Source organism: Muntiacus reevesi, chromosome 13 (genome assembly GCF_963930625.1).
Source record: "Muntiacus reevesi chromosome 13, mMunRee1.1, whole genome shotgun sequence".
NCBI lineage: Eukaryota > Metazoa > Chordata > Mammalia > Artiodactyla > Cervidae > Muntiacus > Muntiacus reevesi.
In genome coordinates, this window is record NC_089261.1 from 8,306,111 (window position 1) to 8,332,989 (window position 26,879).

Sequence of the window (26,879 nt, forward strand, 5' to 3'; positions counted from 1 at the left end):
GACACTATTTTTTTCCCTATTTTTCCAAATAGGAAGGCTCTGAGGTCCCATGATTGGGCAGGGCTCCAGAACAGCCAATTGAATCCAGACTCATAAGATGCAGGAACCCAGCCCTCAGTTGCTACACCAAGTGACCACCGCAACCAAGGCATGAACAAAGGGACCACAGAATGCAGACACAGAGACAGGTCTTTGTGACCTCTCTCTGGGATGCGGGTGGGCATTACAGGGTTTGGGATTCCTCTGGGCAGATTTAAATAAACTCCCAGGTTCAAGGTGATAAGGCCATTCTGTGGGAACGGCAGGCAGTGGGTACATTTTTAGGGTCTGGAGCAACCATCACATGCCTCTGAATGACTGCGCTTGGCAACCACACAAGGATGACTCAGAGGTCAGCCAAGCCAGTCACTCAGGGGGCAAAGTGGGTTGTAAGTCAGATGAAGAAGCAGAGGCTCAGAGGCTGGACAACGTGCCGCAGGTCACAGAGCTAAGCAGCTGCAGAGCTGAGACGTCTCAGTGAGGTTGTCCCACCCCTCACCCAGTCACTTTCAGGTTCTCGTCATTCTGTGTCTGCCTTACACACACACACACACACACGCAAGCACGCAGCACCCTGGTTTCCACAGGCGATAAAAAGACGCTGCCTCGGATAAGTTGCAAGTCACACTTTATTCACTCTCCAGGATGTCTGGTGGGGTGCTGGGCAGAGGCCAGGCCCCTGGGAAGGAGGCAAGGGAGGGGCACTAGCTGGAGGGGTGGAAGGCGCCCCGCTGGTGCCACTGCATGTCCCGAATGCGGCGCACGGACTGCACCTGGGGCTGGGGGGCCCCGAAGTCACCGCTGTCCTTGTAATCACCCTTCTCCAGCAGGTACTGCAGCCCACGGTAGCCGGGGTACTGGTAACCGACCCACCTGCAGGGCCAGAGGTTGGGGGAGGGCACGGGGAGAGTCAGGAGACACAGGAGGAGAGAGAGACGAGGGGGTGGCTCAGCCACCAGAAGGGTGGGCCTCCCACTCATCCCTCACTACCTGGATGTTGAGCAGAGCTCCACTACCCTTCCCAGGTCCAGCCTCTGCTTTCTTCCTCCCCTGGATGCGGAGCTCGCTACCTCCAGAAGCAACTATTTTTTTTAAGTTTTTTTTTAATGGACCGTTAAATTTTAAGTCTTTATTCAATTTGTTATAATACTGCTTCTGCTTTATGGTTCTGTTTTTTGGCCCTGAGGCCTATGGTATCTTAGCTCCCTGATCAGAGGTCAAACCCACACCCCCAGCATTGGAAGACGAAGTCTCAACCACTGAACCACCAGGGAAATTCCCAGACGCAACTTTTAACTGCAGGCCTGACACCGGGATCAGAGGAAGCGATGATCTCAAGCTCACTCAAGCTTAGAGTGAGACAGGCCTCTTGCCCAATCCCCAACAAGGCCAAAGAGCAGTGGCAGAGGTCCCAGGAGCCCTCCGTGATCCCTCCACCTCTTGAAGCCATCGCCATTTAGGGGCCCTCTCACTGGGCACCTGATGACTGTTACAGTCTTCTCCCCAGGAGGCATCACACAGGCCTGGCCCCACGAACCTGCCCGGCCAGCCCCCATGAGCACCTCCAGCTCGCCTCTCACACTCATTCCAGCCACTGTATCCCTGCAGCCCGGCCACTCTGTCCCTTGCAGAGCCCAGGGGACTCACCAGGCTCCTCCCACCACAGGACGTTTGCTCATGCTATTCTGTCTGGAGCATCCTTCCTTCTCTTTACCTCTACAATTCCTACTTTCTTGAGATCTCAGCTCAAGAGCCCCTTCTTTAAGGAAGAAGCCTAGATTTGCATGGATTCCTAATTATGAACAGTTGCCTCCAAGCAGACCTTTAGCTACACAAGACCGAGGCCAGGTCTCTCTAACCTACCTTGAATTACTGATCATCTGTCACGGTGCCTGGCATGTGACATCACGTGACAAACCGAACCGATGAACGGATAAGTGACAGGGCACAGGAATGCAGAACTGTGCGGACTCTGAGAGTCTGACAAGCCCCAGAAAGCCAGTGTGTGTTGGTGAGCTAGTGCTGTTGTGTGTGTGGGGGGAGTCTTGTTTGTAACACTGGCCAATCTCTGTGGTGTACCTATGCCTGCGATGGCTTATTTCAAGCTACCAATGATTAAACAACCTACTCACATTAAATTCTGAAAAGTTAAGTCAGCTTTTGCAAGCTGGTACAAGATGGTATGCTCGAGCATACCACTGCCCAAAGTCCATCTTCAGATTCCCCACAGAATCCACATTTTTCACAATGAGAAATTCCCCAATGCTGGTGACCAAGGTACTGAAGAAATTTAATTTGGTGGAGAATGACCCCTCCTATGCTGGTGACCAAGGTACTGAAGAAATTTAATTTGGTGGAGAATGACCCCTCCTATGCTGGTGACCAAGGTACTGAAGAAATTTAGTTTGGTGGAGAATGACCCCTCCTATTTCCAAGCTCAGGAATGTATGCAGAAAAATGCCAGCATGGGCTGTATTTCCTGTCTCTCTCAGCTCTGTAAAGACCACTCAACTCATTCCAAGCCTTCTGATCTCCCCCCACCCCTCACCTCTGCCTTACCCTGCCCCCACCCAACATTTACCATCCTGCTCTTTGGAGCTGAGGTTAATGCCACGATTTCTCTCTTTCAAAGGCAAGGTGTTGCCCAAAAGGCAGGTCAGGATGGAACTTCAGGGACTGAAAGCCACGTGCCTGCATCTGATGATTTCAACACCCATTTTCCAGCGGGAAGGTTGAGGTCGGGAATGTATAAGACGACCCCCAGACCTTGGGGCAGAGCAGGGCTCAGCAGCTCAGAGTCCAGGCTCCCGGGGCAGGGCGAGCCAGGGCTGGGTGTGTACTCACGTGCCACTCTGCACCCTCACGGAAGACACCTTCTCCTGGTAGCCATGGGCGTGGAAGCTGGGCACGTCATCATCTATCACCTCCATCTTCTTCCCCGTGAAGTTAGGGTTCTCATACAGGGTGATCTTGTGCTCCTGGCTGTCCTATGGACGGGGAGTGGGAGTGTGGTGAGGGCACCTGGGGTGCCCTGGAGTTGGGACCAGCACGCACTGCCTGCAGCCATCTTCCCAAGACCCCTACTGCTTGAGTGTTGATGGCACTAGCCAGCAACAGTGGTCATCATACTGGGCTACCGTCACAAAACAGTCACTCCAGCTTCTACACTTTGGGGCGTACTTGACTCTGAAATGGCATTTTTACCTCCCACAGCCTCAACTCCCCTTTTTAAAAATAAATGGTAGCCATGATACATACATACACATGCCTCTAGAAGACACAATATTTTGGCTTTCCTTCATCTCCACATATCTTCCCATCATCCTGTTCCTCTGACATTCTTCTTCTCCGTCTAGCATTCATTCTTTAAGCTACTCTTGGTTTGGACAGTAAAGAATCTGCCTGCAATGCAGGAGACCCAGGGTCGATCCCTGGGTCAGGTTGATCCCCTAGAGAAGGGAATGGCTACCCACTCCAGTATGCTTGCCTGGAGAATTCCATGAACAGAGGAGCCTGGTGGGCTACAGTGCATGGGGGTCCCAAAGAGTCAGACATGAATGAGCGACTAACACTTTCACAGATGAGAAAACTGAGACTCAGAGAAAGTGACTTGGCCAAGGTCACACACAGCCAGGAGGACTAGAGTCAACAAAGGAACTCAGGTCTATAGAATGCTAAATCCAATGTTGTCTGATTTTGCATCAAGCTCCGGGGGGAAGCAGGCTGGGCTGGGGAGGTTTGGGAGCGTAACTGAGCATTAGTGGTCACTTTGCCCTTGCAGACCACACACCAGTAAGAATCAGGATCCGAGAAGCTCTGAAAGGTCACAGGGGCATGAGCTATGAACAAGAATAAGCTGCCTTCTCCTCCACCACAAAACCCAGAATTTCTCTGAGTATTTATAGCAGCAATCGTTAGGGAGCAATTGCTCTGTGACAGGAGTTGCATAGACCTGAATAGCGCCATCCACATAAACTAGAATGTGAACGGTGCCCTTGGAGCATTCTGAATGAAACCTGAAGCCCCTGAAGTTATGCACTGTGGCCACACTCAGGCTATGCCATAGATACTAATATCCCCATTTTGCAGATGTGGAAACTGAGGCTTAGAGAGGTGAAGTAACTTATGCAAGGTCACACGGCCGGGGGCATGATGCCAGAAGGGAAGGCTCCTTCCTAGTCCCTAGACCTCTGGCTCTAAGCGGGGCAAATAGAGGAAGACGACGAGGGACGGGGGGCTCACCACTTTGATGGGCCTCAGGGAGCTGAGCGAGTCCGTCCTCCGACTGCTGGTCCACGAGTCCCAGCGGGGGTACTCACCCTTCTCAAACACAAACTGCTCCCCTTTGCAGTTGGCCTGCTCGTAGCCCACCCAGCTGCAGTGGAGACACAGAGAGACAGCAGGTCAGGCTCCCTCCGGTGGGACCCTGGCTCCTCCCTCAGGCCCCAGAGTTCACAGTGGCCCAGCTCATCACAATGAGTAGCAGCCTCATCTAAACCGAAGCACAGCGAATCCAAGGGCAGTGTCAGCTCAGTTATCCAAAACCCAGCACCATGCTGGCTTCAATCATCTGGAACACAATCAAGAAATATAAAGGAAGCCTAAAAGACGACCTAGCAACAAGCACAGATGTACAGAACCCATGTCCTGGGGCCAGTGGTATACTGGTGAATTAACAGGGAGCTCTCAAAAAGAAAACAAATCCAGCTTGCCAGTTTCCATGGTGTAAATACTCCCACCATACGTGGCTGATTTCACGCCCTCCACGTGACGTCACTGCACACAGAGCTGGGAAGAAATGTGCCCAGTTGGCTTTCACCACTGAGGACCGACTCCAGAACATCACTGCTTCTAAAGCTCACACACCTTGTTCATACCAATCCATTCTCTGGGTCTGTTTCCTCTTTTGTTCCTGATGGTGGTCTCTGGACTCATTTTGTACAGACAGAACACCAACAGTCTTAGATCCACAGTAGGAGAGAAATAGTACTTTAAAGGGAAGGATTGCCTGCCAATGGGGCGTGGCTAATAGAGGAAAGGGGACAGTCAGAAAAAGGCGGCACAATTTCATGATGCCTAGTGTTCTGGGGCGCTTCATCGCAAAGGCTAACAATCCAGCCTAGCACAGTAACAGCCATTCAGAACAATGATCTAAGTCCTTAAGGGAAGGGAGACAGTGTTTCTTGCTGCTTTTAGAAGAGAATGCCTGCCCTCTTGATCTGGCAATTCTGCTTTAGGTCACGTGTCCTTAGAAAACGCCTGTTGAAAGCCTGCAGACATAAGAGTAAGGCTGTTCATCATGGTGTTGTTTATAATATCAAATAATAGAAACAACTTATACAGCCAATCGGCAGGACCTGGTTGAGGAAACTGGGTAATATTCTGTGATGTAATGTTAAAAAGGCATGAAAAATCATGAGCTAGGATTCATGAGGGTCTCAAACCTAACTGGGCAGAAACATCACCAGGCGGGTTTGTGAAATGTAGATTCCTGGGCTCCAGACCCCAAGAGTCTGATTCAATGGGGCAGGGAAGGGGTCCAAGAATATGCACCCCTTCTGAGACTCTGATGCAGATTTATCTCCAAACAGCTCTTTCAAAAACATCGACATAAAATGCTCCTTAATGACACAGAGAGAATTTGAGATATCTTGCAAAGTCTTCAAAATGAGTTACAAAAGAGTTTGTAAAGCATGATCTGACTTCTGATTAAATCTATTTCTAATATATTGTATTATGTATGTATGTATTATGTATGTATGTATGTATGGTGAAATACATACAGAGAAAAATCTAAGTATATACAGACAAAAATCAAAATCTTCATGGTTACTTCTGAGTAGTAAGATTAGAGTCATATGGGTTTTTTGGTTTTTTTTTTTGCACTAAACCATTTCTCCTTAATGTTAAACAATGAACAATATAAACATCAGATAATTTTAAAAAAAGAAAGCAGAGAAGTGTAAAGTCTATTTGAGAAATTCTCCCATCCAAATACTAAAAAAAGAAAATCAGATGTGGTTCTTCAATGGTCAAAACCTTAGCTGTCCAGGAAGACATGGTCCTAAGCACACTGGTGTCCTGGGTGCATCAGGTTAGCGGGGCTGGGTGGGGCCATTCCTTTGGTTGTGCTGTCCATCAGCAGACTCTGATTCAAGTAGGGTCATCACTCTCTGCACAATGCCCTGTGAACCTTGAGGCATGGGGCAGGTCACCCAGGACCGACACCAGACTCACTGACCTGTTGGTTGGGTGTCACTGGAGGCCACCTCTGATTCCAGAGGCTCTTGCAAAGGAACCACTGGGGAACCACAAAGACAGGACCCTGAAGGTTGTGCTCAACTATGTGACCTGAGCATGACTGAGTCCGACCAGACCAGTCACCTCCCCTTCTTTCTTGGGTCTGGGGTCCCAAGCCTGCTGGCCCCCAAAGGTGTCAGCGAGTCTACAGAGACCAAGTCATCATCAGGAACAGGGAAGGGAAGGGTGGATGCAGAGCTGGGACATCCAGCTTCAGACCCTCTAGCAGAGTGAGGACACTCTCAGAGTCAGAGACTGGCAGCTCTGCCAAAGTCCATGGGAGTCACCGTGGCCATCTCCCTGCCTCAAGGAAGTGGCTGACCCGGATGTCAGGCTTTTCACATGGGCTCCATCCCATCATCCCCAGGAAGACACGGCTAGCCTCGTCCTACAGAGGAGGAATCTGAGGCCCAGAGAGGGAAGCTCCTGGTCCAACAGAACAGAAGTGGTGAAACCAGGATTTGAAACCTAGCTCTATCTGACTTTAAAACACAAGCTCTCTCCGAAGGCTGCCAAGACCCCAAATTCTGGTCCCCCAATCGCACAGTCTAGAAGCTCAGGACAGATCCCTCCAGCTCCACAGTGCGGCCGCCTCACCTTCAGCCCATGACCAAGTGAGGCCCTCCCCCGCCCAGGTACATACGGTCCAGCCTGCACCAGGACAGAGGCCGCCTTCTCCACACCAGTCTCCTTCAGGTTGGGGCAGGGCCCGTTGAGCTCATGTGAGTGGCCCTGGAAGTTCTCCTGCTCAAAGATAATGATCTGCAACAGGAGGAGAGAGTCAGACCCTCATCATGACTGGGAAGAGGAGAACAGGGCAGCGGGGTGGGGAGAGGACTCAGAGAGCCTCGAAGGATGCTGAAGGGTCCCGATTGGAAATCACCAATCAAACATAAAGTCTGATAGTCCCAGCTCCAGTGACCAGCTGTGAGACCCTGAGGCAGCATTTCACCTCTCTGAGCCTCAATTTCCCCATCTGTACAATGGGAAATAAAGACAGAACCTACCTCATAGGGTTGTTGGAAGGATTCAGAGGAGCATAGTGCTGAGTATACCATATTTGCTTTGCATGGGGGAGGCACAGTCATATCAATTAAGGGACATGGGTGAGTGGCAGAGCTGAACTTGCAGCCCAGGCCTGTCTGATGCTGTCTCCGTTAGAGCACTGTTCTGGTACCACTGGTCTCTGGACCAGAGCAGGAATAGCAGGATGCTAGGTAAGCCATGTGCTCAAGCTTCTCCAGCCCTTGTCAATACCAGCCTGCACCCATACTCCACCCATAAAACCACACACACCCGTGCTCTTCTCTTAAGCCCCCATTGGTTCCACAGGCTTTCTCCCCTCTCGGGATACCTCTTAAGAAGACTTCACCCCGCTTGCCTCATCTGGTCCTCATCAGCCCAGGGACGGGCTGGTAGAATCCCCACCAGGAAAAATGAAGCTTAGCAAAATCAAAGGACTGTCTGCAGCTTCATAGCCAGTGCTAACTGGGAAGCAGGTGGGGATAGGGGGTAGCTGTCACCTTTTATGATTGCAAAGAGAACTCAGGGTCAGATGCACTTCCCCTGGGAGCTGCCTCTGACTGAAGAGCTGGGCTCAGGGCAGCTGGCTCCCAGGAAGGGCAGCTGGAGAATCTACATGCTCAGCACTTGCTGGGTCAACATGCCCCTCTCTCCCAGGCCAGGGATTAGCCACACAAAGCAGATAAAGCCAGGGGAGGGAGGCCCAGTAGGGCTCAGATTCCATGGGCTCAAGTCAGGCTTGATGCTCACTGACTCGACCACGGATGGGTCAGGAGATCTGAGCTCCAGTATCTCCTCTTCTGCATCCAGCTGGGCAACCCGAGAAAGCCACATGATCGCTCTGAGCCTCAACTGCCCTGACTGTGAAATGGGGAATCATGCCAACTTTGCAGGGTTACTGAGAAGAATCCAGAATATGAGAGTCGAGGACTAGTGTGTTATGACCACCCTGGCCTGGGAGACAAGGGTTGCAGGTTAAGGAAGGTGAAGAAGGACAGCCTCCCCATGGATCTGAAAGGCCTCAGACAGTCCAGGAGCTCAGTATTATTATTATTGTTGCTATTTATCCACAGATGGATGCTAAAATTATATGTATTACCTAATCCTTTCAACTTGCACTGTCCAATTCAGCAACCACTAGATGTATATTGAACATATGCAACTAATCTGAATTAAAATGTGCTGTAAGTTTCAAATACACATCAAATGTTGAAGATTTAGTATGGAAAAGAGAATGTAAAATAGTCCTCTAACAATTTTTCTACTGACTATACATTAGGATATATTGGGTTTAATAAAATATACGGAAGTTAATTTCCCTTGTATCTTCTTACTTTGTTAACATGGCTACTTGTTGTTTAGTCACTCAGGTGTGTCCGACTCTTTTGCGACCCCATGGACTGTAGCCCGCCAGGCTCCTCTGTCCATGGGATTCTCTAGGTAAGAGATCTGAAGTGGGTTGCCATTCCCTTCTCCAGGGGATCTTCCCAACCCAGGGATCGAGCTTGAGTCTCCATCATTGGCTGGCAGATTCTTTCCCACTGAGCCACCTGGGAAGTCCAACATGGTTACCAGGAAGCATTAAACGCCGTCAGCGGCTCCCATCTGAAAGCAACCGGATGGCGGCCCCAAGCCACGTCCCACTGGCCTTCTTGCTGCTCAAGCTCACCCAGCTCACTCCGACTCCTGGCCCTCTGCACTCACCATGCTCTCCGCCTGAACACTCCCCACCCTACGGCCCGATTTTCAGTGCTCCCCACCCTGACCTGGGCTTCTGCTCCATGTCACCTCCTCTGAGGAGTCCTCCCTGACTTTAGCTAACATGTTCCCTGTTCACCCGACTCTGAAGGACCCTACTCTTTGTGTTTCTTCCTAACACTTCTCATTCCTTGAAGTTATGTATCTACTAGTTTATTTATGTATCTGTCTTCCAGAAAGTAAGCCCCTTCGGGGGCAGAATGGAGCAAGCTGGGTCCCAAGTCAGACAAAAAAGCAGTCCTAGGATGGAATCCAAGCCTGGAGCCCCCGAAGCAGAGGAGGCTGAGCCTGTTTCTTTGCCTTTTCACAGATATCTTAGGCACTGAGTCCAACTCTCCCCATTTTTAGGAGGAGCCTGAGGCTAAGAGAGGTGAAGTGACTGGTCCAGGTCACACAGCAGGTGTGAAGCCCACCCCACCACCCATTCACAAACCCCCTCTTAGACTGGGCTGAGGGTTCACCCCAGCTTTGGGGACCCCTCTTGGGCAATGGGGTTCAGGGTAAGGCAGAGAAAATTGAGTCTCCAGAGTCAGAAATATGCTGGCTGTGGACTGGGAAGGGGCCTTCTGAATCAGCACCCTCCTCCACTGTGCAAGTTGGGGAGACTACAGCCCAGAGAGAGGGACCCTAGAAAAGAAGCCACAAATCCCAATTTATAGAAGGAAAACCGAGTCTTAGAGAGACTCTGCGCTTGCCACCCCATCCCCTGACGTGGTACCCACCTTGGGGTTGAGGGGCTGCGGCTTGCCCGCTTGGGTCTGGTGGTCTGAGGCCATGGTGGGCTGTCCCGTGCAGGAGTGACCTGGAAGGCATGGGGGAAGCAGCAGTGAGGACCCCTCCAGGCCCTCGGCTCCCTCACTGGGGGGCCTGAGCCACATCATTCCAGCCCCACCTCCTATTCTGTGTCTCCCTGCCTGGTTTCAGGTTCTCCTAGGGCAGTGGGGACGGCCAGCGTCTGCCTGAACGTTCGTCACTAGCTTTGCTTCTTTGCATCCAGGCCGGCTCCAAGGGGGGACAAAGAAATGAGGTGTACTAAAAAATAAAGCGAGAAACTAGAACATGACTGGGGGCCCACGTGGCCCCAGACAATTGACGCTACTACACCTCAATTTCTTATACATCAATCAATATTATACAGAAATTTCTTGATTAAAAGAAAACAGCATAAGCAGAGGAAACTCACGCCCCGGCCATGCTTGGCCAGGGTGTAGTTCCCAATCTGCAGTCTCACAAAGTTCCCCGGACCCCCTGCCCCCGCCCCAACATCCTCCTTGACTGCCTCCCCACCACCCGGACCCCAGAATGCTCCTCTCCACTACTGGTCTTATCCGCCCCCCACGATTAGTACATACGTCTATTATGGAGCTCAGGCTACAAGAAAGCAAAGACATGAGTATAACACAACATCAGACACTGATCAGCAGCAGGACAGTTTCTTAATGACCGAGAACGTCAGAAAAGTACGGACAACGGTCAAGTGTCTCCTCCCTTCCCGCAGGAGGGGCAGAGAACCCAGCCTGCGTCTTCCCAGTGTGGAGGGGAACCTGTCTCCTTCTCCAGAGGTAACATCTAGCTTCCAGAAGCTCCTTCCACACCACAGGCCAGGCCAGGATGTTCCCCCAAGAGAGGACATTCAACTAAACAGCTTGGGAGCCAGACCTGCCCTTCTCCCCTAGGAAAGCAGCCCTCTGGGTCTGTCCCAAGGCCCCACATTACTGCCCTCCACCATTGGCGTCCTCAGACTGAAGGCTAAGCTCAGTCGGTTCAGCTCAGGCGCTGCCTCTGCCGCTTACCAGCATCAACCCCTGAGAAGGGTGTCCCCTCTGTGCCTCAGTTTCCTGCTCTGTAAAGTGGGGACAGCATGGCGCCTGGTCACGTCTACAGAAAGGTTGTGACGATCCAAGTATAGAACACAGAAAACCACAAGCACCTGAGAGCTCCTGGAACCCACTCGGCGCTCAGTACACAGCAGCGATTACGGCTTCACTAGGGTCCTTTCCACCCAGCTTTAGTCACCTGTGGCTGGGAGCTTCCCTGAGACGGGCGGCCGCTTCCTATCTGTCCCAAGGCAGGACACAGAGCAGGTGTCCCGCGCAGGTTTGTGGGTGTGGAGAGAACTGACTCACCGCCCTAGAAGTGAAGCTGAACCTTCCATGGGTTTATTCCTTCCACTCACAAACCCTCAGTCATATTCTTCTCCGCTGGCAAAACGAAGACGCTGATGGACCGTTTAGTATCAGTAAAGAGCATCGTCAAAGTACACGCTCCATGCCAGGCATCACGCTGGACCACTCACCTACATTGTCTCTGAGCCCCAAGGCAAAGGAGGTTTTAGGACCCCAGACCCTCTCCCCATTTCACAGAAAAGAAAACTGAGGCTCAGTGCCTTGAGGTCTTGGCCCCAAAGTCACCTGGTCAGAAAGCAGTAGCCTCTGGATTCGAACCCAGGTCTCCCACCCTTTCCATCAGGGAGCAGGATGAGAGCAAAAGGCAAGACAAGCAAGACAGCCATTCTTACCAGTGACACCAGTCCCTGAGAGTGCCCGTGGAGCCTTCCAGCGGGAGGTGACATTTATACCTTCCCCAAAAGTGCCCGTGCCAAGATGGGTGACCGCTGCGTCCCCGTGGACAGCGCAGGGAGAATGCAGGATTAAGCCCAAACCAAAGGCCGGGTCAGCAAATGCCCACAGACATTGTGTCTCTGCACAATAATGTCATTAGCTTTCAGATTCGGCTGCGCCAGGGTGGTCAGGCGGTCGAGCAAGAAGATGCCTGCTTTGCAAGCATCAGCCATCCAGCTGCCAGGCCCAGGGGCATGCTGGGTTCACTGGTGTGGTCCGTTGAGCCCTGGGGGAGGCAGACAGATGCAAATCTCAGTGACCCTGGTAGGGAAAAAAAAACAAAACAAAAAACCAAGAACAGGAAGGTGGTTTGGCAGGGTCCAGCACACATCCATCCATCCATTCAACAAATATTTATTAGGCATGGATTTGGTGCCAAGCTCTGTCTGAGGGGGCAGTGTCAGGGAGGGGACCTATCCGGGCCTGGACCATCCAGAAAGGCTCCAGGGAAGAGTCAAAGTCCTCAGAGATGGGGAGAAATGAGCCTGGGAAGCCGAGTTAGGAGGACAGTTCTAAGCAGAAGGGGACCAGGCACAACGCACTGTCGTGGTATTTCAAGAAGACCTGCAAACAGGTTAATGCATCTCCAGGGTGACCTGCGATGGGAAGGGCCTGGGCTGGGCAGCTGGGATGAGCAGAGGGCTGGCCAAGCCAGACCGAGAAGAGGGAATGTCACCCTGAGGCCCGTGACTCTCCCAGCACCCGCTGTTCCTCAGTGGGATGCCCTCAGGATCCTCACCTCCCGCGGTTTAGAGAAGGCTCTCGATCCCCCCTGCTAGCCCCATCACTGCTCCATGGGCATTTGGCCTTAACTGGCATGCACACCCTCGTTGTAGACTGTCTGTGTCCTGACTGAATTCAAGGTCAGGCAGGAGAGAGGGGACCCCAGTGGGGCTTGGAGACTGGGTTGGAGTGAGGGGACCTGCTCTCCCCAACTGCTGTCTTTACAATCAGCAGGTAAATGTCATGAGGGCAAGGCCGTAGTCTGCCAGGTTTACCACTTATTGGACTGCACCCCAAAGTCTGTGAGCCTTGTCATTACTCGATCTTAAGGCCAAAGAAGGAGTCAGAGACAGCGGCAGAGACGTCAGTGATTCACTGGACAGGCGATCTTACACAACCCATCCTGGGGCGTGAGTCCAACAGGGAGCAGGACACAGCAGGACTCTCCAGCTACTCAGAGAAGGAGGAGGCTGGCCTTTGTGGAGGGAAGTGACGTAGGTGGGCTTACCAGTTACTAGGGACCAGTGAGGCCCTGTAATTGAAGTGGACTGGGTGGTCATGTGAGTAAAGCAGGGGCTGGCCAAGCAGGAGATGGACAGGAAGCAAGAGAACAGCCATCTTGAGCGGCCTCACCATACAAGTCTCCCCTACATCCTCCATATGACCCTGACAATGCTGATCGGCCCCTCTTCCCTGATGTCCCTGGGGTCAGGTGAGGGGCATCGCAATCAAACAGCACAAATGCAATCCAGACACCAACAGCTAGGAAGCATCACCAGTAATCCAGGTGCTCATTGGGTCAATTTTTCTTTGAAGTCCAGCAGACAACCACAACAGCGTCTCGCTATGGACCCAGCAATGAGGCCAGCATTGTCGCCCAGTCTGTGAACAGATTCCCTCCACTCAGACCAAGGAAGAAATGTAAGATGTTCAACAGGCACAACACAGGGAAGATCAGGGCCATGAAGCGACATATAGCGACAAGCAGCTGCAGCGCGGAGATAACCTCACCGCCTGTGTGTCCGTCCTGCCTGCAGGACCGCACCGCCTGTGCACCCTCGGTCCCAACAGCCGGCGCTGAATACTGGTTTAACAACGGACCACTGTAGTTGTTGTTTAGTCGCTCAGTTGTGTCCAACTCTTTTGCAGCCCCGTGGACTGGAGCCCACCAGGCTCCTCTGTCCATGGGAATTCCCAGGCAGGAATACAGGGCTGGGTTGCCATTTCCTTTTCCAGGGGATCTTCCCAACCCAGGGATCGAACTTGCAACTCTGGCATTGGTAGGCGGGTTCTTTACTACTGAGACACCAGGGAAGCCGGTTTTCTCCAGTAGGCACCCAGGTTAATTACTGTCACAGCCTTAGGTGGGGCCAGGGGGAGGAAAAGTGAAATCTGTAAACCCCTTTCTAATCCTATTCCTCAGGAGGCAACAAAGACAAACCAGAGGGACTTACCTGCCAGTCTCAGGCTCAACAGGGGGCAGATCCCATGTCAAGGGCAAAAAGGCATTCTTGGTTGGCAAGGATCCTTTGGTGTTGACAGTTGAGCTCAGATGATGTTGACTACAGTTCTGGGTTAACACAGCGTGGGTGCTGGGACGATGATCCTGGGATGCTCAGTGATAGTTCACAGGGCTCAAGTCAGCCTCCTGGTCCACGTGCTGAGAGCAAATTCCCCTCTCAATGTTTAAGTGCTCTTTTAAACAGCCTGGCAGTGATAGAGTTTGTAAAGCAGGTGGAAAAGCCAGTGTTTGGTATTTTTAATGGCCCATTCCTGGACTTCATGGGCCTTAGTAGCAATCCATGTCCAAGGGGGTCCCTTGGTCACACACGGCTGTTCTAGACCCCGAACAGTGGTTGTGGTGGTCGAAGACTGGTTACATCTTGTAACGTCTCCCACCTGTTGTAACGCGTTGTAGCTGTCATGTAGCCGTGGTCCCGGCCCCATACATTGCTGCTCTGCCCCCTCCTGTGGCCCGACTGAGGGGGGTGTTTGGGGAGTGGGGTTGTCTTACCCGACCAGGTAACCCCCAAGTATGTGACATACTTGGTCCTCGCCTTTCGTCTGCATTCAGCCAACCCCGGGCAGTCAGAGGAGCCCCGAGCGCGGAGCTGCCACCTTTAAACTGGAATGAGACTCTGGACTGAACAGGACACTCAATCTCACGGAAGAGAAAGACGCCTCTCGTGGCAGCCAGCTACTCAGGGCCCCTCGTGCTAGTGGACGCCACCTCAGGTCACCCCCACAACTTTCCGGCCCCGTCCTCACTTCCCGATGCCTACGCACTCACAAGTTTCCTCAGCCTCTTACGGCCAACTGTGAGTGAGCCTTGAAGTTGCCCAGCCTTAAACCTGGAGACAGAGAGATGTCAACGGTTATAGGACAGGGGACCCCACACGTCAAGAAGAAAGGGTCTTGAAGCAACAACCCCACTTCGTGCGGCAAGAGGCCAGCGCAACATGGCGGCGCTCTTCACCACTGGGGCGGGGCGGGGCGAAAAGGAGAGAGGCTGCTCTTGATTGGAGGAAGCAATGTCACGTGGGTTCATTGGTTACCAGGGAAACCAGCCTCTTGGGCACGCCCCTCACGACCTGTCAGGTTAATCATCATCCAGGTGTTTCCCTTTAATAAACTAGCCCCCGGAGCCCTTCTGCCCTCAGGATTAGAACCATCCCTGGCTGGGGCAGAGGGCAGGCACCGGCATGGTCTCGTGCATAGGTGCAGCTGAAGCGGGGGCTGGTGGAGCAAGGGAGGCGGCGTACAAAGGACAAGAGAACAGCCATCTTGCCTTGATTTTTTTAAGACTCTTGTTGTGGGTCATTTTTAAACTCTTTATTGAATTTGTTGCACTATTGCTTTTTTTTTTTTTTTTTTTTTGGTTTTTTGGCGGTGAGGCCTGTAGGATCTTAGCTCCCCAACCAGGGATTGAACTTGCACCCCCCCTGCATTGGAAGGCAAAGCCCTAAGCACTGGACTGCCAGAGAAGTCCCAAGAGAACCGCCACCTTGAATGGCCTGACCACACACCGTCGTATTCCCAAAGCCCAGTGCCTGACACATAGCAGAGACTTGTTTTGGCTTCCTAGACTACCAAAACCAAGGGCCTGAAACTAGCGGTTTGAAATAACAGAATTTGGGGATGTAAAATGGTGCAGCCTCTGTAAAAACAGTACTGCAGTTCCTGAAAAAATTAAGCATAGGGTTCCATGCGTGTGTGCATGCTAAGCTGTTTCAGTTCTGTCCAACTTTTTGCGATCCTATGTGCTGCAGCCCACCAGGCTCCTCTGTACATGGGGTTCTCCAGGCAAGAATACTGGAGTGGATTGCCATGCCTTCCTCATAGGATTCCCATGTGATCCAGCAGTTCTACTTCTGGGAATACACCCATGAGAAGTAAAGCAGGGATGCCAGCTGGTATTTGTATAATGCACCCAGGTTCATGCAGCATCACTCACAATGGGGAAAGGTGGAAACAGCCCAAATGCTCACTGGCAGTTGAATGGAGCAACAAAATGAATTCTAGCCTTACAATAGAATGTCATTCAGCCTTGAAAAGGAATGAGATTCTGACACAGCCTACAACCTAGATGAAGCTTGAAGACATTATGCTAACTGACAGAAGCCAGGTACAAATACAGTATGGTTCCACTCAGATGAGATTATTAGTGCAGTTAAATTTAAAGACTGAAAGTAGGATCGTGGTTGCCAGGGTCTGGAGGGAGGGGGGACTGGGGAATTATGGTTTTATGAGTGCAGAGTTTCAGTTCTGCCAGATGAAAAACACTTCTGGAGATGGATGGTAATGATGATCGCAAGAGAGTGTGAATGTATTTAATGCCACTAAACCAAATACTTAAAAGTGGCTAAAATGGTAAATTTAATGTTATGAATATTTTATCACAATAAAAATAATGTTACATAAAGACTTCCAGAAATGTATTGCCTCATAGTTCTGGAAGCTGAAAGTCTGAAATCACCTTCTTTTTCTCTTAAGATTTTTTAAATTGAAGTATGGTTGATTTACAAGATTGTGTTATACGTGTTATATATTTTCTTTTTTAAAATATTCTTTTCCATTATGGTTAACACAGGACATGGATTACAGTTCTGTGTGCTAACAGCAGGACCTTGTTGTGTATCCGTTATGCACATAAAAGCGTACATCTGCTAACGCCAACCTCCCACTCCAGCCCTCCCTCAACCCCTGCGCCCCAGCCGCTACAAGTCTGATTTCTATGTCCATGAGTCTGTTTCGTAGACAGATTCATTTGTGTCATATCTTAGAGTCCACATGTATGTGACAGCATATAGTATTTGCCTTCTTTCTGAAGAACTCCAGTTAGTTCTAGTTGCAGTCATGTTGCTGCAAATAGCATTATCTCATCCTTTTTTTATGGCTAAGTAGCATTCCATTGCATATATGTACCTCATCTTCTTTATCCATTCATCTGTCGATAGACATTTAGGTTGGTTCCATGCCTTGACTATTCATAATGCTACTGTGAACACTGCAGTATCTTTTTGAATGACAGTATCTTTTTGTCTGTATATATGCCCAGGAGTGGGATTGCTGGATCATATGACAACTCTATTTTTAGTTAAAATCACCTTTTTGTTGCTACAAAGAGGAGAAGACCTGGTATCCCCAAACACACTTTGATCCTTAGACATAAAAGGAACCAAAGCCAGAAGGAGCCTCAGAGGCCACCTACATCAAGAGAACTCGTCCTCTCTTTCAGCACCAACACTCCCTTCTCATGACAATTATTTTGTGACAGTCCATTCATCTCGCTAAATAAAATTGAAACTATAACTCAAGTATGTGCATAATGTTCAGAATGAATTAATAATAAGATGTCCTAACTATAAAGGAATAAATAAAAGGAAACATAATAATATGTATTTCAATAGAAATAGATTTGGACAGTTATACAAGAATGATATAAACAAAGAGTTAGGTATTTGTGCTGCTTACAATGGACAAGTTTGGATTGGAAGGTAATAGTAAACTGAATGTGTGTTTGACAATTTCATATGCCCAGGAAGAATCTTTTTGAACATAATACAGCCAGACATGCGAATTGACCCAGTGGTGATTTATTGGTGATGCAAACACTGCAGGCAACATCGCCTCAGGGTGCCGTGATTTTTCCAAAATGGGGAGGAATGCTTGGTCAAGTTCCCACTAGGGTGTTTACACAGAAGTTCCTGTTAGCTGTTGGATGAGGGCTGCTCCTAGTAGGTGTTAATTCTCCAGAATTCCAGCTGCCCCTGAGCACATAGGCATGCAGAGGCTGGCAGCTGGAAGTAGTCCTCACACACCACCACTGCAAGTTCTAAGGGGTATGGAGATTCACATACCATCCAGGGGGAGATAAATGACATCCAGAGTAAAAGCTGGGGGGCAGGGAGCAGCTGGCAGCAGGAAGTGGCAGGAGGACCCCCAGAGAACCTGGCATGGGGAGTGCATTCGTCGAGGCTTGCTCCTGGTGGGCCTGTGGAGGAAGGATGCCCGCAAAGTCTGCTGCCCAGCGCTCAGGAATCCTTGGGCTTCAGCCCAGTCCTGTCTCCTGAGTCCTGCTCCTCCCCAGGTCCCGTTCTCTCCGTGAAGTCTTGCCACTACTTGGATTCCCCGTGGTTGGCCACGGAGCCTAGTTCCCTTATTCTCTCGCTTGCACTGGCATCCTTAGGATGAACCCCCATCACTGCATCACTGAGACGTCTCTCTGGACTGTACAACCACAGAGCCCATCTCTAGGCTCATCATTTTTAAAAATACGAAGGAGGAGGGTGAATACTTTTGGAGCCCACACTTTATCTACTGTTCTCATCCCTCTCTGCAAATTAAACTTATGCACGTACGCAAAGCAACCTAGATAAACAGTGTTATTAACTGCACATTACAGACGAGGTGATGGAGGCACAGAGAGGTTAAGTGACTTGCCCACAGGCACACAGTAGATGATGGAGCCTCAGAAGGAACTAAGTGATGTGGATCAAAGGCCCATCTGGGTCACCGTGCCTCTAACCACTAGTCTACAAGGCCTCTCAATTAAGCAAAATGGTTTCCTGGTTCTGAATCCTGACCTTTAGTCACTGAGGGATGCTCTTGTTTCGCTGTCCTGTTCAGGCTTTGCCCCTGCACCGACTGGAATTTGAGTCTAGGTTGGAATGAAGAGCAGCCTTTAAAGGGTATGCAGCCTGGGGTCAAATCCCAGCACCGCAGCTCGCAGGGCTGTGTGACCTTGGCCCTTGGCTGTCCCTCTCTGTGATTCCCAGGCCTTTCAGAGGATTGAACCAAAGTAAAAAGCCCATTTGAGGGGGCTTCCCTGGTGGCTCGGTGGTGAAGTATCAGCCTGCCAATGCAGAAGACCTGGGTTCAATCCCTGGTTCGGGAAGATCCCCCATGCCGTGGAACGGTTAAGCCCGTGTGCCACAACGCCTGAGCCCACACGCCACTGCTGCTGACGCCCAAGTGCCCGGGAGCCTGTGCTCCGCAACACGAGGGGCCAGCACAATGAGAAGCCTCGCGCTGCAGCCCGAGAGCAGCCCCCACCCTCGACAAGCAGAGAAAAGGCCACGCGGCAGCGAGGACCCAGCACAGCCACAAATAAAGAAGAACAATTTATTTTATTTATATCTTTTGAAAAAAATAATTTGAGGTGACTTCTCTGCTGTGCATATTTTTTTCAACAGGCAGGCTGAAGGAACTGAAAAATCACCCTATTTTTCATGTCTTCCTGGGGTCCCATGGGCCTCCCCCACACCAGCTGCCTCAGCCATGGGAGGCTGAGGGTGGCTGGGAGGGGCCCTGGGTGTCACAGCGGAGCAAAGTCGGGGTGACTTCTGGAGGTGGGAGGGGTGGGGACTGGTCCCCGGGAAGCCAGCTGACACCTGTCCAACCAGACAGTCCCTCCTCTTCCCACGGGGGGAGGGAGGTCAGAGGAGACTCGTGTGTTTACCGGGTGCTGCGGCAAACCCCTTGGGCCGGATGAAGCCACTGAGGCTCATAGCAGTGATGGTCAGGAGTCGGGGGCTGGGGTGGGGGCTCCACCATTGAACTGAGGCTGCAGAAGGGCAGGGGGCGGCCACTGAGCATGGGAGAGAGACGGTCGGGGCACCATGTCATCTCAGCTCACCCCGATCTCTGCAGGAGCCTCCCAACCTGTCCCCCTGCCTCCCCGTTGGCCCCACTGTCTGTGTTCTGGGCCCCAGCTGGAGCGGTCCTATGAAACCCAAAGGCAGACCATTCAAACTCGCCTTGTTCAAACTCTCCGTGGCTCCCACCTCCTGGAGAAGAGTCAGGGTTTGCCAGGGTCGGTAGAGCCCTACACGCCGACCCTAACTCCCTCTCTGACCCCTCCCAGTCTCTCAGCTAACACATTCCAGACCCACTGGCCTGCCTGCTGTGTCTCCAACACTCAGCTGCAAAGCCTGTTCTCCTTCCACCTGGAATGTTCCCACAGCTCACTCAGGTCTGCGCTCAAATGTCACCTCCTCAGAGTGGAGTTCTCTGACCACCACCCCATCACCCTGCATCCTTGAATCCCGCTTTCTTGTCCTTCACCTTGGCCACCTCCTGATGTTATGGTCAAACTTGTTCATTTATGTTCGGCCTCTCTCATAGAAGGTGAGCTCCGGGGAGGGTGGGACTTTCATTCGGTTCTCTGCTGTGACCTCAGGCTTTGAACAGGGCCTGGCATTTGTTGAATACGTTAATGAAAACAGAGATGGGCAGAGAGATGAAGCGGGTATGACAGACAGGTGGATGGGCCAGAAGAAGGATGGATGGATTAATGGGTGAAATGGTGACCGCAAGGGTGGATGCATGGATAGGTGGATGGAGGGAGGGGTGGATGGATGAATGGATGGATGAATAGTGGATGGAAGAATGGATGGAAGGAAGAAGAACTGCAGGAACCGAAAAGAAAGATGAATGGTTAGAAGGACGGATGGATAAACCAACGGACAGAAGAAAACACAGAAATACGGAAGACTAGAAGGATGGATGGACGGACAGACTGCCAGATGGACACGCAGGCGGACAGACACAAGACCAGGGTTCACCGGATGAGAACCGGGGGCTTGGAGACGAGCACAGCTCACGGCCGTGCCCTGGGGCCCTCAGACCCTTCCAGCCGCAGCCTCCCTCACCGGCCCCTCCCCGGGCTCCACGCCGGGCCGCCCCCTCATGCAGTGACTCGGAGGAGCATGGCAGGTGGGGGACCGGCCCCAGGCTTTATTGAGCAGATTCGGGGGAAGGGTGGCCCGGCAGGCCCTCACCCCGGCCCTGGAGCCGCCTCTTCTTGCCTTTGCTGCCCCCCGGGGCGGGCCTGGGCCCCTGGGGCCTGGGCGCCCTTCAGCTGCTGAGGAACACGCCCCGCTTGTGCCACTTCTGGTCGCGGATGCGGCGCACGGACTGCAGCTGCGGCTGGTTGGCGTCCCACTCGTTCCAGTGGCGGTACTCGCCCCGTTCGAACACGTACTGGCGCCCGCGGTAGCCCGGGAACTCGTAGCCAACCCACCTGCGGGGAGGCGAGGTCAGCGTGAGAAGCCTCCGGGCTCTCGCCTCCCAGCCAGGCCCAGCCTTTCAAAACCAGCCTCTGAGCCTGCTCTCCACCTGCCCGAATCCTTCCTTGGCTTCTGGAGGCCCTGGGGATGAATTCAAACTCCTCGCCCTGCTCACAAATGAGACTCTAGCCTTACCTCTCATTCCTCCTTCATACCCCACACTCCAGCCTGGCTTAGTGTACTTTCTCTGAACCTGCATGTCTCTGAGCCTTTACACATGCTCTTCCTTCTGCCTGGAATGCTGTTCCTTGCCTCATCCTCATTTCATCCTCTCTTTCATAGCAACCTTGACATATCAAGTTGGACATCTCCTCCTCCAGAAAGCCCTTCCTGGTTGCCTCAGGCTAAATCAAGCGCCTCATGAGGACCCCCAGAGCCCCTGCATGCCCACAGTTCTGATCACTACGAATTGTGAATAACTGTTCCCTATTACGCTGTGACATTCCCAAGGAACAAATGATGGGACTTGTATAGTTCTTATCGCCCCCATACCCTACACACACAGATCCTCAGTGAAAAGCTGTTGAATATGGTATTATCTGGTAGAGGTGGCACCTCTCAAGGCCCAACCCCATGTCACAAGCCCACAAGTGAGATGCAGTTGCCTAGACAAAGGGAGAGTGACCCTAAGATTGCATTAACAGAGATATCAAGCCTAGAAGGAGGGAGGAGAAGAACCTGTTCTCCTATGTACCACTCGGGCCACCTCTACATACATGCTGGGTCTCCTGGTGAGAAGGACAAAGACTGTGAAAAGGGGAAAAACAAATCTGAACTCCAAGGCCTAGGGGAGTTCAGAAAAGGAGTGAAGACTTTGATGCAGACAAGCAAGGGGGTGCAGATTTCACTTGGTTAAAAAAAAAAAAAAACTGTCTCTAAGTCGAGGCTTCCTGGAAATCCAATGGTACAGGAGTGCAAGCAGGTAGACATTCAAATCACGGGGGCTTTGAGCAAGGCTGGCGTAGGGGCCCTGACTCGGATGAGGGGCCTCCAGACCCGGGGGAGCCGGAAATGTCAGCTATGTAGGAAACCGTGAACAGAGATTCCGTTGTGAATTGGAGGACAGGGCAGGGGCAGGAGTGGGGTTGGGTCCCTTACGTCCCGTTGATGGCCCGGACGCTTGCCACGCGGTCCTGGAAGCCGTGAGCCCAGAGGCTGGGCACGTCATCGTCCACTATCTCCATCTTGCGGCCGCCGAAAGCCGGGTTCTCAAAGAGATGCAGTTTGTGATCCGGGCCATCCTGGCGGCAAGACCACGGAAGGCAAGACCATGGGATGAGCCGGCTGCTCCCACGCCCAGGACAGAGGGCCCAGGAGGGTCCAGCAAAGGCTCAAGGCACCGCAGAGTAATGCCCACCCCCAGAGCTGGCCTCCTTAGGACTTCCAGAGCCAGAGAGCCGTGAGGCCGAGAGGAGGGGCTTTCAGGTCTGGTTAAACCTCGTCATTTAGCAGATAGGGAAACCGAGGCACAGAGAAGGTTGTAGGAGACCAGAATCACTCATGTAGAAACATTGCCGCTTTATGAAAGCAGATTCTGAGTCGGTCTACCTGGCCTTCCTCCTCCCAATCCCCGCCTCCAAGGAGCATCAGTCATTGTGAGCAGGAGGAAGGGCGGGGCTAGCCCTGAGCCTGAGTCAGCAGGTGGGAGGGAAGAGCGGCGTTTTACTGAGCCACCACGCACTGGGCCTCTTTCAGGTGTTGGAGAAACACAGGGGAAGGACTTGAGCTGATTTGCAGTTACTTTCTGGAGCCATTTACCAGGCTGTATGGGTTCGACTGGACCACATGGCTCCTGGTTTTAATAAGGCTACAGAGGGACATGCCAGTGACCTGCTGGCTAATGCAAGGTATGAATCCTGGCCTCCCGACCTGCAGCCCAGCGCCCATTCAGTAGCCAGCTTCTTGTCCCCCCAAAACCACTCAGATCAGAAATAACGAGGGCTCTCCCCAGGCCAGGTCCGTGCCAGCCGAGCCCTTGGCTGAGCTCGTGGAAGGAGCCTGCCTGGGGAGCCCCCGGCGTGCTCGGCTTCCAGGGGCTGTACTCACAATGTGCAGGGGTCGGACGGACAGGAGGCTGTCGCTGTGGTGACTGTTGGACCACGCGTCCCAGCGGGGGTAGTCCCCCTTCTCCAGGACGTACTGCTCCCCGCGGAAGGCCCTGCGCTCAAACGCCAGCCACCTGCAGGAGGAAGGAGGGCTGGGTCACTCATCTCTGCTGCCCTGGGGTGGGGAGGACCCACGTCTAGGGAGGGGGTGGTGCCCGAGAGCTGCTGACCTTTGACCCTGCCCCTTTCCTCCAACCCTAGTCCTGGTATTGAGGGAGTTACTAGAACTTACTAGGAGCTGAGACTCTGAGCCAGAAAACCAGCCTGGGAAAGAACAAGGCCTGGCACACAGTAAGGATTCCATCGACAACTCCTCTTTCTCCTTCGCTTATTCCTCCCCCTCCTCTTCTTCCTCTAATTCCGCGATTAGATTGTTATTCTTATTATTACAATTATACTGTCGCTTAGTACATCCCTCTGCCCATTTTCACAAAAACTCTGAAGTGCATACACTTATTATCCCCATTTGACAGATGAGAAAACAGAGGCGCGTAGGGTGAAGCACCTCACCCAAGTGGTTAGCACCAGAGCCTGGATTTTCCATCTGAAGAATTTAGCGTCCAGCAGATGGTTGGATGGCATCACTGACTCAATGGACATGGCTTGGGTAAACTCCAGCAGTTGGTGATGGATAAGGGAGGCCTGGCATTCATAGGGTCGCAGAGTCGGATACGACTGAGCGACTGAAGTGACTGAACTGAATTGACTGGGACTCCTGCTTGCTGGGTGGACGTGGACAGGACAGTTAGCCACTTTGGCCTCAGTTTCCTCATCTGTCAAGTGGGCAGTCGTGAGGATTTAGGGGTATTGTTGCTGCTGTTTAGTCACTAAGTTGTGCCTGACTCTGCGACCCTATAGACGAGCCCGCCAGGCTCCTCTGTCCATGGGATTTCCCAGGAAGAATACTAGCTGCCATTACCTTCTCCAGGGGGTCTTCCCAACCCAGGGATCGGACCTGAGTCTCCTGCATTGGCAGGCAGAGTTTCTACCCCTGAGCCACCAGGAAAGCCATTCCAGGATATCAAGCGCATTAGAATTTGGATGCTATCATCATTATTAAAAAGTATTAGACCCCACTGGCTGGGCAGCGAGCCGGGTGCCAGAGTCTTCCTCTGTCCTCTCTGCACAGTGCTCTGCTACCGACCCCAGAGATGGAGGGCTGGAGGGAGTCCAAGAGAATCACTGTTCAATGCTCCCATTTACAGGTGGGAAGACTGAGGCCAGATATGGGGAGGGCATTGCCTAAGGCCCCACAGCAGACTGAGAACTTGCTCCTGGCCCTCCTGACTCCCAGGGGGCTCAGGGTTGGGAGGAGGGCTGGGGGTCCGGGTACTCACGGGCCTGACTCCACCTGGATGGAGCCCACCTTCTCCAGCAGGCTTTCCGTCAGGTTGGGGCACTCGGCTGTGAGCTCGCACCGCTTGCCCTGGAAGTTCTCCATTTCGTACACGATCACCTAGAAGGGCAGCCTCCTCAGCATCCCATCGGGCCGGGCTCCCAACCCCAGCCGTGTCCTGCCCGGGAGGGCCTTGGAGGCAGGTACCACCCCCTGCTCCATCAGCTCTGCCTGGAACCCGCCTGAAGCCAGCGCCGCCGCGGGCTTGCCTTGCCCCCTGGTGGCCACAGAGGGAAACGCCTCCAGGAATCCCCATTAAACCAGGGGCCCGCAAGCTGAGTGTCTGGCGGGAACCAGGGCAGAACTTAGTAAAGCGAAAGGTCCAAAATGACTGGAGAGAGGACTGTGGGGAAACGAAGCTGCTGTGGTCAGGAGGGGCTGTGGGCCCCCTTCTATGCTTTTCGAGAGAAGCCGCAATCTGTCATTTCCTTAATGTGAGATGTCTCCGCTTTGAAAGTCCTGGCAGAGCAAATAAAACTCCAGTTTGCACTAGCTGAACTTCACCTGCCCCTGTGCCTCCGAGGAAGGGGCTGCTAAGGCAGAAGGGGGTTTTGCCTCTTTCACCCACTTAGAAGCACTAACTGTCTCTGCAGCGGGTGCCAGGGGAACATCAGCTCCTGTCATTTTACACAAGGGCCAAGGGAGGCTCAGAAAGGGTCCTGGGCTGCACAGCAGGTCAAGTGGAGGTCCTGGATTCAGAAAGTCCGCTGGCTCTTCATAAGCACCCCTGTGGCCAGGGGAAAGTCCACAGATGCCGAAAGGAGCCAGGAAGGGCTGGCAGTGATGCCCGCTTCTCTGGCGGGGGTATAGCTGGGGGTCCACAGGGCAAGGCTGAGTCACCCACGAATCAGGCGCAGAGCCAGGCAAGCCTCCTTGCTGCTCTTCCCCTCCCGGGGTTGCCCCGTCTGGTCAAAGACCCCACTTACTTCCTTAGTCAAGCCATCCTGGGACCCCACCTTATTAAAGCCCCTGGCATAGCTTAGAAAGGGCGGAGAGAGCCCACAAACGCCAGCTCTCGGATTTCTCCGTTTGCTGGCCGTGGTGACGGCACCGGCGTTTGACCCTCCCTGAGAAGCGTGGGTGCTGTCCCCAGGTTAAAGGTGGGGCTGCTGAGGTCCAGAGAGGCCCAGGGACTGGACCGAGCTCAGGCAGGAGGGTCAGCGCTGTGTCTCCTGAAAGCCCCATCGACACCAGCAGCATGGGTGTGACCAGGTCCCCCGTGCAGATGAGGACACAGAAGAGGAAAGAGCGGTAGAGAGGGGAGATGTCCTCCTGTTCCCAGCTGGATGGCAGGAAGGGCTGCTGCTGCTTTCTGGAGACAGGCTGCCTGGCTGGGAGGCGGGCCCCGAGGACCCAGGGCCCGCCAGGACCCCTCCCCTGACCCCGTACCTTGTAGCTGCCCCCGAGGCCGCCGTGGCTCTTGCCGGCCGCAGCCTGCTCCGGCGCGCTGTGCTGCTCTGCCATCTCCGCGGGAACCCCTGTGGCTTCGGTCAAAGCAAATGGTCACCAGGTGCGCCCAGAGGGGAAACCCAGGTGTCTGGAGTCGAGGACAAGCTCCAGAACCCGGCTGCCTCTGAGATGTGGTCGGTGCTCACAACCAACCTTCAGTCATTCAGTAAACATCCACCGAGCATCTACTGTGGCCCACAGTCAGGGACAGTCAGGGGAGGCGGATACCCACTTTACAGGCGGAAATCCCCAGGCCCAGGGAGGCAGGGCTGGGATGGGGCTCCAAAGCCCGTGCCCTTCCCCTCCCCCGGAGCTTTGGGGGGGCACGACACCTGCAGCCTTTGCTCAGAGGGTGGGGCGCGGGCCTCGGGGAGCCTCCTCTACTAGGATCGCTCCCACCTCCGCCCCCCAGGCAGTAGGCTTCCGTTCACCAATTCCTTCATTTGCCAAAGATTCCAAGAGAACCGAGTTGGTCCCTTGCCCTGGGCTGGTGATTGAGAGGAACAGGGGACCACGGACTAGTGGGAAATAGGCGGATGGACGTCTAGAGAAAGCAAGATGCTGGGGAGCAGGCCCTGGGACACCTGCTCAGCTTGTTTCCATTCTGCATGCGTTTACAGAGCACTCACATATAGCAGCCACTTAAAAAAGAGACACGGATCCAGACAGACGGACAGACGGCAGCCCCTCATCCCTAGGGATGGTGCCACACGCCATCGGGCCTGAATTCTCACGTGGAAGGGCCTGCCTGATGCCAAACACCCGGACACACAGGCCTGTTCTGTTTATAAACACACCCATGAGTGCGCACACACACAGGCTCCCATGATTACTGTACATGGCCACTTTCCACCTGCTGCGCAAAAACAGACCCCGCTTCTCTCTCGGGGACACA

At 52.9% G+C, this 26,879-nt stretch overlaps 2 protein-coding genes across 2 annotated transcripts; both read right to left on the reverse strand.

Annotated features, from left to right (window-relative positions):
- Window positions 1-694: 694 nt before the first annotated feature.
- CRYBB2 (crystallin beta B2) lies at window positions 695-11,722 on the reverse strand. Its single transcript, XM_065904713.1, has 6 exons — window positions 11,639-11,722; window positions 9,843-9,922; window positions 6,983-7,101; window positions 4,282-4,414; window positions 2,884-3,026; window positions 695-912 (listed from the first exon to the last, which is right to left on the reverse strand). The coding sequence occupies exons 2-6, from the start codon at window positions 9,894-9,896 to the stop codon at window positions 744-746; spliced, it is 618 nt and encodes a 205-aa protein (XP_065760785.1). The 5' UTR covers window positions 9,897-9,922; window positions 11,639-11,722; the 3' UTR covers window positions 695-743.
- A 9,052-nt stretch (window positions 11,723-20,774) lies between these two features.
- On the reverse strand, window positions 20,775-24,603 carry CRYBB3 (crystallin beta B3). Its single transcript, XM_065904503.1, has 4 exons — window positions 24,477-24,603; window positions 23,081-23,213; window positions 22,133-22,275; window positions 20,775-20,988 (listed from the first exon to the last, which is right to left on the reverse strand). Exons 1-4 carry the CDS (start codon window positions 24,578-24,580, stop codon window positions 20,823-20,825), a joined length of 546 nt encoding a protein of 181 aa, XP_065760575.1. The 5' UTR covers window positions 24,581-24,603; the 3' UTR covers window positions 20,775-20,822.
- Window positions 24,604-26,879: the final 2,276 nt, after the last annotated feature.

What these genes read in the sequence shown, in the direction of transcription:
- CRYBB2 (XM_065904713.1), bottom strand. Translation starts at nt 9,896, where the DNA reads ATGGCCTCAGACCACCAGACCCAAGCGGGCAAGCCGCAGCCCCTCAAC. An exon ending in GTCCTGGTGCAGGCTGGACC is followed by an intron (nt 4,415 to 6,982) that starts GTATGTACCTGG and finishes TCTCCACTGCAG; the next exon opens with CTGGGTGGGCTACGAGCAGG. An exon ending in GTGAGGGTGCAGAGTGGCAC is followed by an intron (nt 913 to 2,883) that starts GTGAGTACACAC and finishes CTGGCCCTGCAG; the next exon opens with GTGGGTCGGTTACCAGTACC.
- CRYBB3 (XM_065904503.1), bottom strand. Translation starts at nt 24,580, where the DNA reads ATGGAGAACTTCCAGGGCAAGCGGTGCGAGCTCACAGCCGAGTGCCCC. An exon ending in ATCCAGGTGGAGTCAGGCCC is followed by an intron (nt 23,214 to 24,476) that starts GTGAGTACCCGG and finishes TTCCTCCTGCAG; the next exon opens with GTGGCTGGCGTTTGAGCGCA. An exon ending in GTCCGGGCCATCAACGGGAC is followed by an intron (nt 20,989 to 22,132) that starts GTAAGGGACCCA and finishes GCCTCCCCGCAG; the next exon opens with GTGGGTTGGCTACGAGTTCC.